The 16,342-nt window shown below is 50.9% G+C and overlaps 3 protein-coding genes across 3 annotated transcripts; 2 read left to right on the top strand and 1 right to left on the bottom strand.

Annotated features, from left to right (window-relative positions):
* Positions 1-143: 143 nt before the first annotated feature.
* On the bottom strand, positions 144-4,955 carry CONPUDRAFT_124586 (uncharacterized protein). Its single transcript, XM_007770603.1, has 18 exons — positions 4,698-4,955; positions 4,450-4,582; positions 4,141-4,390; positions 3,655-4,082; positions 3,459-3,596; positions 3,120-3,402; positions 2,871-3,066; positions 2,666-2,815; positions 2,423-2,605; positions 2,289-2,368; positions 2,010-2,235; positions 1,820-1,944; positions 1,628-1,750; positions 1,466-1,564; positions 1,310-1,415; positions 777-1,253; positions 394-707; positions 144-329 (listed from the first exon to the last, which is right to left on the bottom strand). The coding sequence occupies exons 1-18, from the start codon at positions 4,907-4,909 to the stop codon at positions 223-225; spliced, it is 3,630 nt and encodes a 1,209-aa protein (XP_007768793.1). The 5' UTR covers positions 4,910-4,955; the 3' UTR covers positions 144-222.
* A 4,650-nt stretch (positions 4,956-9,605) lies between these two features.
* Positions 9,606-10,740, top strand: CONPUDRAFT_73182 (uncharacterized protein; the record flags this gene model as incomplete). Its single annotated transcript, XM_007770136.1, has 4 exons — positions 9,606-9,675; positions 9,731-10,014; positions 10,179-10,544; positions 10,594-10,740. The coding sequence occupies 4 exons, from the start codon at positions 9,606-9,608 to the stop codon at positions 10,738-10,740; spliced, it is 867 nt and encodes a 288-aa protein (XP_007768326.1).
* Positions 10,741-14,350: 3,610 nt separating this feature from the next.
* Positions 14,351-15,985, top strand: CONPUDRAFT_104828 (thioredoxin reductase). The gene is made up of 7 exons (XM_007770602.1): positions 14,351-14,526; positions 14,584-14,719; positions 14,788-15,091; positions 15,164-15,219; positions 15,274-15,374; positions 15,467-15,823; positions 15,888-15,985. The coding sequence occupies exons 1-7, from the start codon at positions 14,479-14,481 to the stop codon at positions 15,888-15,890; spliced, it is 1,005 nt and encodes a 334-aa protein (XP_007768792.1). The 5' UTR covers positions 14,351-14,478; the 3' UTR covers positions 15,891-15,985.
* The last annotated feature ends 357 nt before the right edge of the window (positions 15,986-16,342 follow it).

The following is a 16,342-nucleotide window of genomic DNA, read 5'->3' as shown; positions in this document are numbered from 1 at the left end:
TTTGCAAATCCATGAGGACGGCACACGCACTCTGGGCGGACAGTCTCGATCACTGGATCGTGTGTATCCGTCATCCCAGAAGTAGCATGTCATTCGAGAAAGCTTTATACTCCTGCACTCAACCATACAAAAAGAGAGCACGAGTGACGTTTTATCGCGATTATAAGCACACGGACCGTCACTAAAATACACAACAGCTTGAACGAAATAGTGTGAGTGTGATCAGGTGCTAAATGTCAGCACACTCTCTTTAATCTTCAGGCGTACATTCCTCTCCGCAACCCATTCAAACCGCACCCATTCCAGAGTTCCAGATATGGACATGTCCGCTGCAATATCCAAGTCAGCTTCTGGTTGGTCATACAAAAGAATCGGATCAGAAGTATAACTCACCCTCATTCCCTACATTGAACGGAAGAGTCTTGTATGGTGCCGACCCGCTATGACCTTGACGAGGCGGCGCTCCAGGGTTAAACAGGCTCGTAAAGCTCGATCCAACTTTCCAAACCAATACTACCCCTTCTTCCAGGGAGACTGTCACCAGCCGGCGACCATCAGGTGAGAATGAACAGGCCGTAGGACGCTTCTTATGACCTTCAAGTACATATAGCTGTGTCGAAGTCTTGAGGTCGTACATGATGAAAGCACCCTCGCTCGTTCCAACTGCTAGGCGCTGAGTTGCGCCGTGGAAGTCCACGGTCGGGAATCTACACGTGGTCATTCAGCATGGGAATTCGCATTCGCATTCGCAGTCGGAGGAGATAGAGCATGCTTACGTTTTGACAACATGCCCAAGTATCTCCGTTGCCGTATCGAAGACGACGTCTCTGCTGCTCGAGGCATTCGGGTCGAGGCTCTTCACAACCGCCTCCATGAGCTTCGGCAGATTCGCATAGAGAACCATCGGCCTTTTCCGTATCAAGAAGGCGACGATCTGGAGCACCGACTTGCGATGCTCCGCGCTCTTTGGACTGAGAATGTCCATCGTGAGCGTCGTCATGAAGAGCGGCGTGTTCGCTGATGCAATCTGCAGAACTGCCGATCGAGCCATGGGGCCTGCGTTCTGCGCAGAGATCGTATCTTTGCGATGGCTCGTCGCGAGACTACATAACGCGCGGAGCATGTCCATAGCATCGACGTAGTGCTGCCAGATGTGGAAGCCCCTCGCAGCAAGGTCGATCGCCAGCAAGCGGTGTTTCGAGTGCTCGTCGTAGAGATAGGAAGTTACAGACTTGGCAACGTCCGTGAGGGCACTACAACGTGAAGTTGAGACTCTGGTCGACACCGTGACGAGTAATGGTGATCATACCCCGCAGACAGAAGGCTATATTTCTCAACAGCAATAGAGCCACAGATGAAGAGAGCGAGTGCTGCGAGTTCGGATTCCTTGTACGCGTCTGGCTGGAGCCATGGCACTGCACCAAAGTCAGAAGGATCGCGTGAGGTCGGCGCATGAGGTACTTACGATGATGCTGCCACCTATCACAAAGCATTACGCTCTCTTCATCAGACATGCGTACAACACCAGCGTCGACCAATATTCTCGCAGCATGACGTATATCATCTGTAGATTATGGTAAGTGGTTCAGCAGTTAGGGGTCACACGATCACAGTGCCAGTGACTTACGCGACGATTCGAACCACGTCCGTGCAAGATACACAAGGTCAGGAGGTTGAAAGCAGATGCCAAGTGTGGAACCAAGCGACGTCGCATAAAACGTGATGACGGTCTGACAATCGTCGGTCAATCCTGAGTGGAGCATTGCGCAGTTAGCAGACTGCATAGCTGTCATGGCGGGCGATGTGGATGAACGCTCACTTTCATTCGTTCCAAGGGCTCTGAGACAGGCTATAACTGCCAGAGCTCGGGCCGCTGAAACTCGCGGAGAGATGCACCATGCCTCCCGTGAGCACGGTAAGTTCAGCAGGACACTCGCACTCTCCCTATAAGTCGTGTATCTGTTAGAGAGCAGAGACTTGGCAGATCACCGATGCAATGATTGACGCACCCAGCAAGCCCCACACCACCCGATGAGAGCTGTATGCCGAGCCTCTGCAGACATATGTCGTCGATATCGGGACTGATCCCGGAGGTCAGTAGCACAGCTAACACGGATCGAACATGTTCGAGTGAGTCGTGCGTGCTCGTCGGTACGGTGGCCGTGCTTGCACCAGATCTAGGATGCAACGGAGAAGACTTGATGAAGCGCTCCAGGTCGAGAACAAGTGTGCATGCTGCCCTCCTTCAAGTCAATAATCGCTAACGGCGCATAAAGGGGCACATTCACCTAAGTCGGGTGAGGACGAATTTGAGGTTGGGAAAGCCGACAAAGATGTGGTATGCGGTCCCACCTTCTCTGATACATCACTGTTATCAAACAGAGTCAGTCGTGCCCACGCTTGCCATCTCCCTCATACTTACAACTCCGTCCATTCCCCTTGAGCCACGAGCTCTCGGACCTTGTCGCTGCTGAGTGCTCGCCAAAATTCACCCGTGCGCATGTCCCACAGGCGACCCATGCTGCTCGCGTAAAGCACGAGAAGATTGTCTCCACTGAGATATAGTTTCGTGAGAGGCGTTGAAGACGTGGGGACCATGTACAAGCTATAAATGCACCGATAACTCAGCATGGAGCAGGGACAAAACAAGTGGATAATATCTTACAAGCTCAGACCATCTATGGCAAACACAACTGCCGCCCCGTCTTTCGATACGCAGATGGCGCATCCACGCAGAGGACCTGGTTGCGTTATCTGGATGACGTGTACCAGTGGAGCCATGAAAGGTGTCCATCTTGCGCGTAACTCGAGGGTACTGCAAACAACAACTCAGGTCACGTTTTAAGCAACACAAGTACACGAGTACGCACTCGAGCGACCAAACGCCCAACCCGCCATCGTCCGCACCACCAACGACGAACCGTTCTTTTGTACGATCATGTTGCACGACGAAAATGCTTTGAACCGCTCCATTCATAGGTACATCTGACATCTTCACGAATGTATCGCTGTCTGCAGCCGGTATGGCCATGCGGGGCAGGGAAGTCTGTCTCAACAGACCATCGCCTGCAATCGCACGTTAACATAAGATATGCGAGAAGTATGACAGGTCGACGCACTGTAACCGAGTATAATCAACCCAAGCTCCAAGGGTAGCGCCGCGGTCAGCCGCGGAGCGTCCTCTGGCGAGGGTAGCGTTTCCTCGCGATGAGCCTGGCTAACCCAGAGTCTGCTCGGCTTTGCGACTTCTCGAGGGTGGATAACGATGTCCTTGGTAGACGCTCTCAGGATCAGAATACCGCTCTCGGTTGCTACGGACGTGTGGACATCATCGAGAGGAATGGTTTGGGAAAGGGACCAGCGAAGGTGAGGTTCCACCTTAAAATATCTCGCCTCCTTGCCCTATGCCCAAAAGCGGGTGTCAGCCGTAGGATGAAGCAGATGCTATTGAGGCGAACCAGGGTAAGGGCTAACGTTTCATCATTTACGAAGTCTACTGCCACAGCATCACTGGTCCAAGCACTGGTCGGGGTTTCACTCTGGACGTCTAGAGAGTGTGTGCGCAAACTGTCATCGTGAGAGTTGCACTCGAAGCCCTGTTAAAAAGGCCATCAGTCAAGCGTATGCTTGTTACGCCCATCGAAAGATACATACAACCACCCCAAGGCTCTCATCCTCCTTCACGTGGACGACCGCTCCCACGACGCGACGGCCTGCATCCACAGCTCGCGAGCCCATACGCAGGACCTTACACCCCTCGGGCAAGACTGATCCGACATCGCGGGTCTTGCCTAACATCACCTGTCGGACTTCATCGACTTCGTTGGTAGACGGGGAGGAGCCCGGCTCAGGGGACTTAGCCCCATTCCCTCGGAACGGGTTTGGCAGAATCAAACCCGATGATGCTGAAGCAGCGATGGCTGCTGCAGTGGCGGATGCAGAAGTGGACGTCGCCGGACTGGAAGACTTGGTGCCGTTTGATGCTACAGAGTGTATGCTGCCGCCGCGGCGCGTGTAAGCGAAGAGGGAACGAAGGACGAGGTGACCGCTCTCGTTGAGGATGGCGATGATAGGCTCGCCATCTATTCGACGAGATTCTATCAGAACGCCTCTTTTGTACCCACGTAGTTATCCACGTACCAGCATCAGCCCAGACGTCCACTGTCCTAATGTCAAGCCCCTCTTCGCCCTCTGCCAGCTTGAGCGAGCACGTTCCCAGACAAGATATGGAATCCTTGAGCGTCCCGCTACCAAACGAGACATTGAATAGCGCAAAGTTTGCAGAACGTGAATCTGATTCAGAAGCGGAGTCGGATGATGAAAAAAGCCCTTCATCTTCGTCATCTTCCTCGGTAGCTGCTGATGCTATCGCAACAACGCATACACTATCCTACGCAAATGTATTGAGCCCAGTGAAGCGCATATATGCTATCAATGATAACACTTTACCTTCGATTGACGGTCCAATATTGTCATGCGAGACCATTTCCAGCGTTCTGGTGACGGCAAAGAACTTTGAGACTGGCTTGCAACAGCGTTGGCCAGAAGAGAACCATCAAGGGAATCGTGTAGACGGAGCTCACTATGAGATAGGGACAAAGATATAGTCAGTTAGATCATTCTTGGGCAAGGCTGATGGAGGAACGCGCAGGAACGGATGAAGGCGACGAAGGCACATAGAGGAAAATAAGGCTTACCCACTCCGTGAAAGTGCCAACATCAAGCTTCGTTCATGAACTGCCTGAAGGGCCACCACAGGTCCACCAGCTGTGTGAGACACTGAATGCGCTCGGAGCGCCAGGGAGCTCTGCTCGAGTTCGAGAGGCGGTACCTGCAACGTGGATGGCGAGAACGGGAATGGCGATGGTGGGTTAGACGCGGTCCAAGTCGGGATGGATGGCGAATTCATCGCGGAAAGCAGCGATGTTGGGTCCTTATCCTTATCCTTGCCTCCCTCCCTGCCTCCGTCTCTGCCTCCCTCCACCGACACTCCTACTCCTGCAAGCCCCAGGCCCATACTGGACACCAACCCCTCTCCCAACCCACGCGGCCGAGGCGACGGAGCAGACGCGGTGCTCGTTCGTCTGTCGTTTCCGCCCGCGCTTCTTAGCATCTCCCTAGCATTGGTATCCTCGCTCATGGATATTCGTGACCCCGCATCAGCGGATGCTTGTTCGTGAGATACGCTCGGGGCGACGCGTGAACGGGCGGAGCCTCCGGGACTCATGAGCGACATCGGATCGTTGCCATGGAGTTGTGAGTGTGTCTTCAGTGGTGGTGTTAGTGTTCCATGGTGATGCGGAAGCTTGGATGGAGAAGAAGAACGGGAGAGATGGATAGTGCGGGAGGGTCGACGGGAGTGAGATGTTTGCGCGAGGCGGGAGAATGGATCAGATACTTGGTGAGATGGGGTCGGCGTACGCGACGACTCTGATACGGCAGACGAGTGTATTGTCGCATCGGGCGTTCTGACGGGCGGAGGTGGGATAGATGGAGGGGGATGAAAAAGGAACAAGGAGCCAGAATGGGTGCCTACAGCGACTGCAGCGCCGGATGACGTGATGCAGGTGGGTTGGTCTTCCGAGAAGCTAGAAACCAGGACATTTGACTTAGTCGTCGAATGACTCTTTGGTGTCGCGCATGCAGGAAATGTGAGAGGGACGAGCATCCCTAACGTTGGCGCGTCGGCAAACGATACGGGGTGGACGACGTGTCGAGAGGCTGAAAGGGGGGAGACAGGAGCGTCAGACCTTGGGGTTGCCGGACAACAGTAGCAAGGTCCGGAACCCGACGCATCAAAGCAGCAGCGGGAAGATTAGTTGCCCTTGAGCTTGAGCTTGAGCAGGTAGTACATATGCTCATGACACTGGCCATTAATTATCAATACGAGTTGACAAACGCGTACTGGATCCACCAGTCAATTCTCTAACGTGACGTCTAACCCCAATTCATCCACGGAGCGTCTTTTGTGTACCACTTCCTCCTGCACGCCTCGAACTCTTCGGTTTGAACCAATGACCAGTCCTCAAAGACTGGCAAATCAGGGAATCGCTTTTTCGCGTCTTCCAATCGAACCATGCCTGACCTGTGCTCACACTGCACTACCACAAGTGTTGAAAGCCGCGACTGAGATCGCTGGAGCAGTCCTTCGACGGCATCCAACGAGTCGATGTTCTCCCCAGTAAATATGAGTATGTCGAGCTTGGGAAGAGTGACCTTGCCCAGGAGTGCGGATATGCCATGAACGGGACCTCCAGCGATGTAATCGTAGTCTAATCCAAACACGCGAAGTGTAGGATGGACAATGGGAGAAGCGGGAAGCGGGCTGAGGTCCACCCTATACAAGGTTACGAGAAAATCTTCGAGTCGAGGAAAGTTCTCGGCGAAGTTGAGCAGGTTTATGCGAACTGACGTGCGTTCATCACGCGACCTCTCGTATTGATGCAAGACAAGGGATTCAAGGCGCGTCCAAGGCAAATGAGGTAAGGCCGCGCAGCAGCAAAAGCCCGCTACCGTCAGGTGTTATCCCAAATATCTCAATTCGTGTCTGAAAACATATGGGGAACACCATCATATCATATTTCTTAGATCAAACATACTGGTGGCAGGAGAGAATATAGTAGGTCTGATTGCAGAGAAAACAAATCTGCGCAATTCAAGGGCTGGTAACCCATGAGAAATATGTGAGCAGACAGAAGGAGTTGCACCATTTACTCTTGTGTGTGCACAGTGTCCAAGAATCAGATGAGTGGCCAATATGGACCGTAGATTATTAGCTGATTCAGGGTCTCGAGATGACAAACCGCGCAAAGATGCAAGCACAACTACAACAGAAAATTCACAATTGAAAACACTTGTGGAACCAGAATTCGAAAGGAGTTGACAGATATTAGAGGCAATATCAGAGCAAATAAGTTCCGTGAGTTCCTCATTGTTTTGTGTCACACTGTTCAACGGTAACCCAGCACAATGGCGTGGCTCAGACTGACAATTGTCCGCATGGACAGGCAAATAACTATTAAAAGAGCACGACTGATGAAAACAGGTTGAGGATCCTGGGTCTCCGTTCGAATGAGCGGGCATCGGCGTGAGCATTGAGCAATTGAACGTTGAATGATGATAATGCGTTCAAGAGGTAAAAGCAGCAGGGCAGCGGCGCGCTGCCGCTGAAGCGGAGCTTAAAATGCTTCCCGAAATGGGAAAAGACGATGGCGGAGAAGCAACGGAGCTGGAAATATCACGTGACCCAACAGGAGTAAGAATTTGGCAGGAGTCTCGGTCACACGAAGTGCCGGTAAGACCTGGCACTACCTAAGGTAGCGGGAATTGAAGAAGTGCTGGGCGTCCTCGCCTTGAATCCCAACCTGCAGCCGGCGGATGTTTCCCATAGATCCATACGTCTCATTCAAGTGTAAGTCCACTCTTGGTAAGCTGACCTGCTCGAGGGCGGGCCACTGCGAGGCCGTGTCCAGGATCTGACGGATGTATCGCTGCTCAATATTATCGTCGTAAACTTCTAAGATCCGACAAGCGTCTGAGAACGGGGCAAATGCATCGTCACTGAAGCTCTCTCTCCGTCCGAACAAGCTATATTTGATACGTATAGCAAGATAGACCGGGAGTGGGCGAGAGCGAGTGAGCAGCACCGAGCTTGTAATCTCGTCTTGATTTTGTGGCCAATCGATTTGAACTTTGTGCCACAAGGCAGGTGCAGCGAACGTGATATCACGCCAGCGCTTGCAGACGAGCGACATTCGGATAGCGGTTCGGATCCCTTTAGTGACTACACCACCGTCCAGATAATACGCATACTGTAAGGATACGTCTGGTCGGTCGTCGGGGACTGGAGTTGCCGCTTGGGAGATAATGGTAGCTAAAATCTCGGTAGGAAGGTACGACATGGGTGAGATAAGCCTTGAGTGATCACGATGAGAGTCCGCAAGGAGTGCCTTGTACTCGATCAAGCGAATGATAGCGGTGTCGAGGGCGTCCATCACAGTCGCCAAGCCAGAAATGACCTGGCGTACATCTCGAAACATCTGAGGTGCCACGATGTGGTTCTTGCTCGTGTACCCCTCAAACTGAGTGTGGGTCAAGGCCTGGAATGGAGAAAGTCAGTCACCCATCACGTCAAAGCGAATCTGCTGAACTGACACTAGTTTCGTGACCGACAGATGCCAGCTGCGTATGTGGTAAGATCAAGAACGTGAGAGAGGTCATAGCATATTTACCAGGTTTAGTACTTGTTGCAGAGCCGCCATCGTAGTCCGTTGACGATGAAATCCCGGAATTGTAGACAGATAAACTGATCTCCCAGGTTGACGCGACCCGGCGCGACGCGCGTCGCAAATGCAAGGCGTCTCCAGCTTCAGCTTCAGGGCCGGCTGAACGGGCATGCACCGCCACAGAACCTGATTGCTGCCGATACTGCAGTTGTACTACAACGCTTACCACGCACAAGGTTCAAGGTCATGCAGGACAACAGATACATCCGCAGTCCAGAGCTGTGTAGCTCGTAGTGAGCATCTTTGTGCATCTTTGGAACACCATAACCACGTACCTGAACTGACGTGAGTGATTTATTTCAATCCGTTCTCATGCACGGACACGGTCTCTGCCAGTGGGGCACGGAAAGATTTGTTCTGTCCAAGCGAAACTTTATGAACTCAATCTTAACCACCGACATAGGCTATCGCAACCATTGCCTTAAGCGCTGTGCTTTCTTCGCTTGTTATCGGTGCGGAAACAGGAGACGCGCCGCTTCACTGGCGTCTGTTTAACATATTAAATTTCCGGACCGACATGGGTGCCTTGAACTACGACAAGGGCCAATCGTCGATTGTGTAACGCGGCGTAAAGCTTGTACACTTGTCAGGAGTTTTCCACCCCACCATTTTTGAATCAAATTGGCTTTGGGTAGGAACATTGCGGGTCTAATGAGTATCACGCTCTCTCTTCGGAGCGCGCTGACGAGCGCTAATAATTTTCTTATAGAAACCATTGTACGTCTCGGCGGTGCGCTAACGTCACCGCGTCGATAAGGCTTGGGGAACGTCCGATGTCGTCCGAAGGCACACCTGCCGGAGCATTTGGAATTTCTCCCCTGACATGTGCAGACTGCTCGACTTTTATTGGATCACGGACACCCGGTAAGCCGAGCACTTATTTCTGAACGTGTCTCGTTGGTCGGGAGACAGTGTCGACGACAACCGGATTGATCGGCACGGTTATCAAGGCTTTTGTTTAGCGCTTGAGGCCTAAATCGTGAGATACTGTGGGACCTAGATGAATCTTCTAATCAAAGGTACGGCTCAAAGTGGGAGCATCCAATGTCAAGATCCTCATTATTGGAAAGTTTCTTCCGAGATGACCGTGGTATTTGTTAGTGGAACGGATCCTTGAGGCACCAAAAGAAACTGCTCTGGACAGGTGAGGGCTCATCTGTGTCATAGCTCTACGCGCAAGACAAGAACACCGTGAATTTTGCTATGTTATCGGCCGATCGCATGGAGTGGTGCAGTATAAGGGCACCACATTTATGACCATCATCTCAACATCTATTTAGTCATTTCGCCTTCATTGTCATCCCCAAACATTTTCCCGTAATGAACTCCAGCGACATGCCGCTGGATATTGGGACATATCTTGCAGGCGTCTTAATCAGCATACTGTACGGTTAGTTGATCTTTACTTCAGACCGGTCAGGTGGATGTTTGAATATGCTTTACAGGTGCTGACATTTGCATGTACATAACATCGCTTCATCTACTACAGAAGAACCCTCAAGCCGAACGCCTCTGGATTGGATTTTACACCTCATTTGGAGGGATTCTTCTCCTGATGTTGACAGTTCAACTTTTTACAACTCAATATCTGGCCTGCACACTCTATTTGAAGGGAACTCGGAACTTGGCAGAATCTGCATATTCAGATCAAGCCGCGTTAAACTCGTGGTCAGACGTCCTCGAAACCGTGGCAACTATCATTGCGAACTGGATGGGAGACGGTCTCATGGTACGTTGAACGCTTTTCACCACTTCATGCAAAGGCTCATGGACAAACCAGCTCTGGCGTTGCTACATCATTTGGGATAGCAGGATACGTCCTGTCATAATCCCCATCATTCTATACTTTATTTTCGTCTGTGAGAAAAATACAACCATCATCTGTATATTTAGCGTCAGAGAGCTAACTGTGACACAGCAGTTTCATTCGTCACATTGGTCGAGAAGGCTTTGACCAGCAATACTATTTTGACAGGAGTTGGAAACGTTTTTAATATAGCTTGGGCGGCTTCAACCGTTGCGTTCAATGTTTCCGTCAGCTCTATGATATGCTGGCGTCTTCTCAGCACGTACTGGATACTACGTGACAGTGTTCCAGGACATCGCGACGTGCGGAAGAAATACACGGGAATGGTGTCTTTGATCGTTGAAGGGACAATCCCATTCGCCATCTTGGCAGTCATGTCATTTATACTGGAACTTTACGACAACCAGTTGAGTATTACAATCATTGCAAGGGACATATGGTGCAGTGTTTGTGTGCGTTACTTATTATCTAAAAGTAACGAAATACTCATAAACTGTGTAGGTATTTTCGCAGCAACTTATAATCCTTCGAATTTCTATGGGTACTGCGTGGACGAGGGACACTGTGATCGAGCTCACCGAATCGCAAGTAGGCCGACGATTTGACGAGGTTTTCGAAGCACAAATAGCTAAGGAGAACGACGTATGATCTGTGACTCGTGTCATTTACTCCATCATGATAGTGGGGCTATGCCAGTCGATACGAGGTCAATTGGATACTTTGTACAAACAGATATCGGGTCATAGTGTATACGACTCAAGGCGCGTTAAGTGATGGAAAGAGGCTATTGCGTTGATTAAACTATAATCAGACAAGTTCATGACTCTAAACATTTTTGGGAACAGATAAGAATTTCAGCGCTTCCTTCACGTCGCACAGGCGGATTTGGTGCAGTTCCATTAAACATAAACACTGCAAGGAAAACCTTCGAAGAGGACGGACAAAGTCGCATGTTCTAAATCTGGACTATGCCAGGAGACGTTCACGATAGGTCAATATCTGGAAACTATAGGTCAACTTTCACCACTGGTACTGGAAGAATTTATGCCAACGCTACTCCAGGACATTGATGGAGCGTAAATGTCCAAACGCTTCGGCATATTCCAATTGGAGCCTTTGGACTGTTACCTGAAGCACGGGTCTGATGCCATTGGTGGAAGTAACTGACGCTATATTTATGACCTGGCCGCTTCTTTTATCAACAGATATTGAACAGATAGTGGGGCGCTTATGTGTCGGAATCCGCCATAATTGCTCAACTGCCTGTGTTTATCACACAGCCGCAAGGTTAATTTGCCGTAAATCAGGTACAACAAGCAATGTCCAAGCCATGTAAATAAACAGGGGATAGAGATGGTAAGAGATTTCCGGTGTCGGTTATAAAATGTGAAACTGAAAACATGTTTTACTGACGGCACATTACGACCGGGATGAACTACCCCGCACCTTGCGTCATGGACGTTGACTCCTTGCTCCGTACCTCACAACCAGCTGGGGATCGCGTCAATTCCAGAGATGAAAGCGTGCATGAGGAGCGAGAGCTTCAGCGACAACTACAATGCCGGCAAAACCGATTGGGCCCAAAGATGAGGTAGGTTTTTGCGGAACGTTAGAACGTTAGAACTATATTAAGTGGCGTTTGGCTTTTATGCTTGCTGCGAGCTGTTCGGACTGTTCCTCCAAGTAATGAATATGTACATTGTGTGAACCTTCCGAAGGGAGGAAATTCCTTGTGCCAGAGTTGCTTCATGGTAATGTTCAAAACGCTTCCGCATCCTCACTACGTTAATAACCGCAGGATTGAACTCGAGGCCTGCTGTATAAGATAGATCAATCGGTCCGATGTCGTAGGAAGCGAGCCAGTTGCTTCCATTACAGCCTGACAGTCGTTCCGGCATCAAACTATGAACTTTGAAACGTCCTTTTTGATTCGACTTTAGCTCCGAATATATATGGACTTTTCCTCGTGTATACTAGCTTGAATCGACTCCTCCCAATTGAAGGGCTTGAATAAGTCGAGGCCTGTGCATTGTAGGATGCGGCTCTCGCGGGAATTTTCGCAGCTAATAATGACACTTGTGGGAAGCTATGCGGCGTATTAGTGCGAGTTCAAAGTACAGTTCAGTGCTGAGTCTTGTTGTTTGACTTTACACAAGTAATGACGACCGCAGGTCGCATAAATAATCTCCCGCTCGTGTAGATCAGCTTGAACTTGTCGGCGTCCTAGTGTGTCCGAGCTACAGCGTTGACCGCCACAGCCCCTCGATAACGGAACATCCCTCGAGGTCTGAACGTTCAACGTTCCTGTCTTCCGATTCGTTTGTATAATTCCTTCACTCTGTCATATCACAGAGATGAGTCAAGCAGTACGTGGAACGGCCAGCTACACGTGGTTGAGACGGATCTTACTAGTCTATAGCCTGATGTGCAGTCCGTCATCAAGTATGCGTGCTTGGCCGAAGGCAACGGTGGGCAAAAAGTATATATTCAGCGGAAAAACTTGACTCAAATCATCACCATCATCCTACGCTACCTATCTTACTTCCATTGGATCTTGCCACTTGGTAAGCATGGACCCGAAAGAAATGACCTTGGAAGTCAGTATATATGCTGCATATACGATTGAAACAACCCTTTATGGTGAGTTATGCTAATTATCTCTTGATTCTTTCGCTCTTAACTTAATATTGCATTGACATAAAGGTGCTGATATATGCATGTACATTTTGTCGGTTTACCTCCTCCGGAAGAGACCTTCGGCTGAGCGCCGCTGGAACTCCTTTTACATTCCATTTGGAGCAGCTCTAGTTACATTGTTCACAATATTTCTCTTTTCCACCAAATACTTTGGTCAACTCCTTTGGATCAACTATCGCAACATTGAGGGGGGTCCTCCTCGCTGGTACGAAGAAAACGTGGATTCATGGCCCATGATTCTGGCATGCACGTCGGCGTCCATTGCCAACATAATGAGCGACGGACTAATGGTAAGGAAGCTTTTCCAACCATCTTGCATTGTATTGATTAAGGAATTTACACTACATGTAGCTCTGGCGTTGTTTTATTATCTGGAATGGAAAAAAGCGAATAATTTTCTTACCGACTATGTTATACTTGGTCACAGTATGTAAGATGCATCATCATTTGTGTTCGAGGATGTTGCTAATGCTCTTTCTAGCATGTTCTACCCTCACACTGATCGAAAGTGGCGCAGGACACGGTACTCTGTTCACTGGACTTGGAGGCATTTTCAATACAACCTGGGCTGCTTCTACCGCCTTGTTCAATATCTGCATTAGCTCGTTAATATGCTATCCCCTCCTGCGCATGTACTGGAAAATCCGCCTCGCCATGCCAGGACGCCAAGATCTCATAAAAAAGTATTTGGATACTTTGTCTCTGATAGTCGAAGGAACAATACCCTTTACTGTTATCAGTATTATTTTTTTCACGTTGGTGCTTTCCTCCAATGATGTGGCGCAAGGTATGTCCTTCGTCTGGGTCGCAGTTTGTGTATGTGGAATCTTCCTTCCTTTGTTGGCAAGTCGTTGAATCTTTAACTAGATTTTATCCCAACAGCTCATTATTCTGCGAATAGCTATGGGATCTGCTTGGACGAAGAATACCATGGGTGAATACACAGCGTCGCTCTCAGCAATGCAGCTTAACGAAGTTTAACGAGCCGAAAGTCATGCTTTGGGGAGAGGATTGGAAACGTGAGTACCAGGCAGAAATAGCAAAGGCATTGAGAAGAGTGCACGAGAGATGCAGAATTACATATTATAACCTGTTACCACTTGCTCTGGCATGTATCTATGTTTGAATGGCCATTGAAGGCTAATACAAAGTTGGTGACGAGTTGATCGTCACGAGGCAGTAGCTAACAGCTCTATGTAAGAAGATGTGAGCTCTGAGTCGGCTGAACGAAGGACGCTCGACTTAGAGCAAGCTCACTACTGGACCCAGCGGTTGCCGGGGTCGGATCCGAAGTTGATCTGTCACATGTTGGGAGAGGTTCTGTCAGCCGGTTCATCGGTGACCTTGAAAAAATGGTGGATGATAGTTTCGCAGTGCCACTCGCCGGTCAGTGGATGGGCGCCGATTGGCCTGCGCCGCTGCAGGCCGTTGCTGACAAGGTTGCTGACGTGAGCTTGACATATGGGGTCACGTGATGGCAATATCTCGTCGCGTTTTCGCCATGATGAGGCTGAATCCAGCAAAGCTGACTTGATTCTGTCGTGTCCATAAAAGTTCATCCTGCATTCCCTCACCACCCTGTTCCGGTTTTCTCTCCCTCGAGCCTTAAGGGCCTCTCCTTTCTTACTTCCTGCTACCACATACGTCGGCCTGAAAACCCAAGACACTCCATCTCGTTCATCCTCTAACATGGCTCCTCTTGCAAACGGAAAGTCTTCAAAGATGCACTCCAGTGTCGTGCGTATCCCGATCTCGTCTAGTTCCGAGACATGGGTTGACGCCTTCTCCGCATAGATCATCATTGGGTCGGGTCCTGCTGGCCACACTGCCGCCATCTACCTCGCCCGTGCCAACCTCAACCCAGTCCTCTTCGAGGGCTTCCTCGCCAATGGCTTCGCAGCCGGCGGTCAGCTCACCACCACCACCGATGGTACGTTCCCACTGCTTCCAATCCCACTACCCCACCGTCAGCCCACGCCAACCTGACTCCCACCTCAGTTGAAAACTTCCCCGGATTCCCCTCCGGCATCCTCGGGCCTGAACTCATGCAGAAGTTCCGCGAGCAGTCCATCCGATTTGGCACGCGCGTGATCACCGAGACGGTGTCCAAGATCGACCTCTCCCAGCGCCCCTTCCGCTACTGGCGCGAGGGCCAGGAGAGCGACGAGCCTGAGACGGCCGACACCGTCGTCATCGCGACCGGCGCAAGCGCGAAGCGCCTTTCTCTCAAGGGCGAGGATGACTATTGGCAGAGCGGCATCAGCGCATGCGCAGTGTGCGACGGCGCAGTGCCCATCTTCAGGTGAGGATCTCATTCAATCCCACCCCATCCTTGATTGGCCTTTGGAGATGCTGACATGAGGAGCGCGTGAAGAAATAAGCCATTGGCTGTCATCGGTGGCGGCGACTCGGCGGCTGAGGAAGCCACTTGTGAGTTCTTACAGCCAATGTCCGTGGAGATGCATGCTGATAGCGGGTCACCAGACCTCACGAAGTACGGCTCGCACGTCTATGTCCTCGTTCGTCGCGGCGAGCTCCGCGCTTCGAAGATCATGGCTAAGCGTCTCATGAACCACCCCAAGATCGTGCGTTTCCTCTTTCACCCTGTTCTAGGCTCATTACTCACCCCTGATTCTTTTCTTATTGCATGTCCCTTTTTCCTTGCCATCTTGTTCAGACCATCCTTTGGAACACAGTCGCGACCGAGTGCCTAGGCGACGGCAACCTGCTCAACAACCTGCGCATCAAGAACATAAAGACGGGCGAGGAGAAGGACCTCCCCGTGCGCGGCCTGTTCTACGCGATCGGACACGAGCCCGCGACGTCGCTCGTCAGCTCGCAGCTCCAGACCGACTCGGACGGGTACATTATCACCATCCCGGGCACGACGCAGACAAGCGTCAAGGGCGTGTTCGCAGCGGGCGACGTACAGGACAAGCGCTACCGCCAGGCGATCACGAGTGCGGGAAGCGGGTGCATGGCCGCGCTCGAGGTCGAGCGGCTGCTTACGGAGGAGGAGGAGGGTATGGACGAGGTACGTTGATCCTTTCCAGCCGTTGGCGAGTCTGTGCCCCGTTGTACTGAATATTGGTCTGCAGTAGATACACATAGATTCTCGCAGGGACATCATTAGTGGTCATCTGTAGGATTAATTTATCCAGCATTTTACCATGGAAATCTGTATCGATCCCATCGGCCAAGTGCCTTGAAACTTGAGGACGTTGCGTCGAGAATCAGTGTCCGAGCAGGTACTCGCAGATGTGAAGCCGTTATCGTCCTCGGAATGGTCGGTCCGATCCTCCGGCGCTCCGAAAACGTTCACGTCTGTCTTTTGGGTTGAAGGCTTTCTAGTGCGCCATTCGTTTAATTTTGCCTTTATCCACCGTATAACGAGCCTTGCCTGAGGGCGTGCGTTGAGTGGGCAATGGTGGCAGCTTACCCATCTAACTTGAGAGTCACACTTGCGTAGTGACCACCGTACTCAAGCTCGTCTTTGGGGCAAATTATGTGCTGGGAGAGTCGGCGGCGTTCTATGGGAATACTACGCTCACTC

Source organism: Coniophora puteana (genome assembly GCF_000271625.1).
Source record: "Coniophora puteana RWD-64-598 SS2 unplaced genomic scaffold CONPUscaffold_6, whole genome shotgun sequence".
NCBI classification, from domain to species: domain Eukaryota; kingdom Fungi; phylum Basidiomycota; class Agaricomycetes; order Boletales; family Coniophoraceae; genus Coniophora; species Coniophora puteana.
Note: the sequence above shows the minus strand (reverse complement) of the source record. Positions and strands in the feature narration are given on the sequence as shown.

Excerpts from the sequence above, each read along its gene's own strand:
- CONPUDRAFT_124586 (XM_007770603.1), bottom strand. The coding sequence starts at position 4,909 with ATGAATTCGCCATCCATCCCGACTTGGACCGCGTCTAACCCACCATCG. Across the intron at positions 1,416-1,465 it reads TGATAGGTGGCAGCATCATC|TGCCATGGCTCCAGCCAGAC; the intron begins GTAAGTACCTCA and ends ACTTTGGTGCAG. Across the intron at positions 330-393 it reads GTTCAATGTAGGGAATGAGG|CGGACATGTCCATATCTGGA; the intron begins GTGAGTTATACT and ends TGGATATTGCAG.
- CONPUDRAFT_104828 (XM_007770602.1), top strand. The coding sequence starts at position 14,479 with ATGGCTCCTCTTGCAAACGGAAAGTCTTCAAAGATGCACTCCAGTGTC. Across the intron at positions 15,220-15,273 it reads GGCGGCTGAGGAAGCCACTT|ACCTCACGAAGTACGGCTCG; the intron begins GTGAGTTCTTAC and ends GCGGGTCACCAG. Across the intron at positions 15,375-15,466 it reads TCATGAACCACCCCAAGATC|ACCATCCTTTGGAACACAGT; the intron begins GTGCGTTTCCTC and ends CATCTTGTTCAG.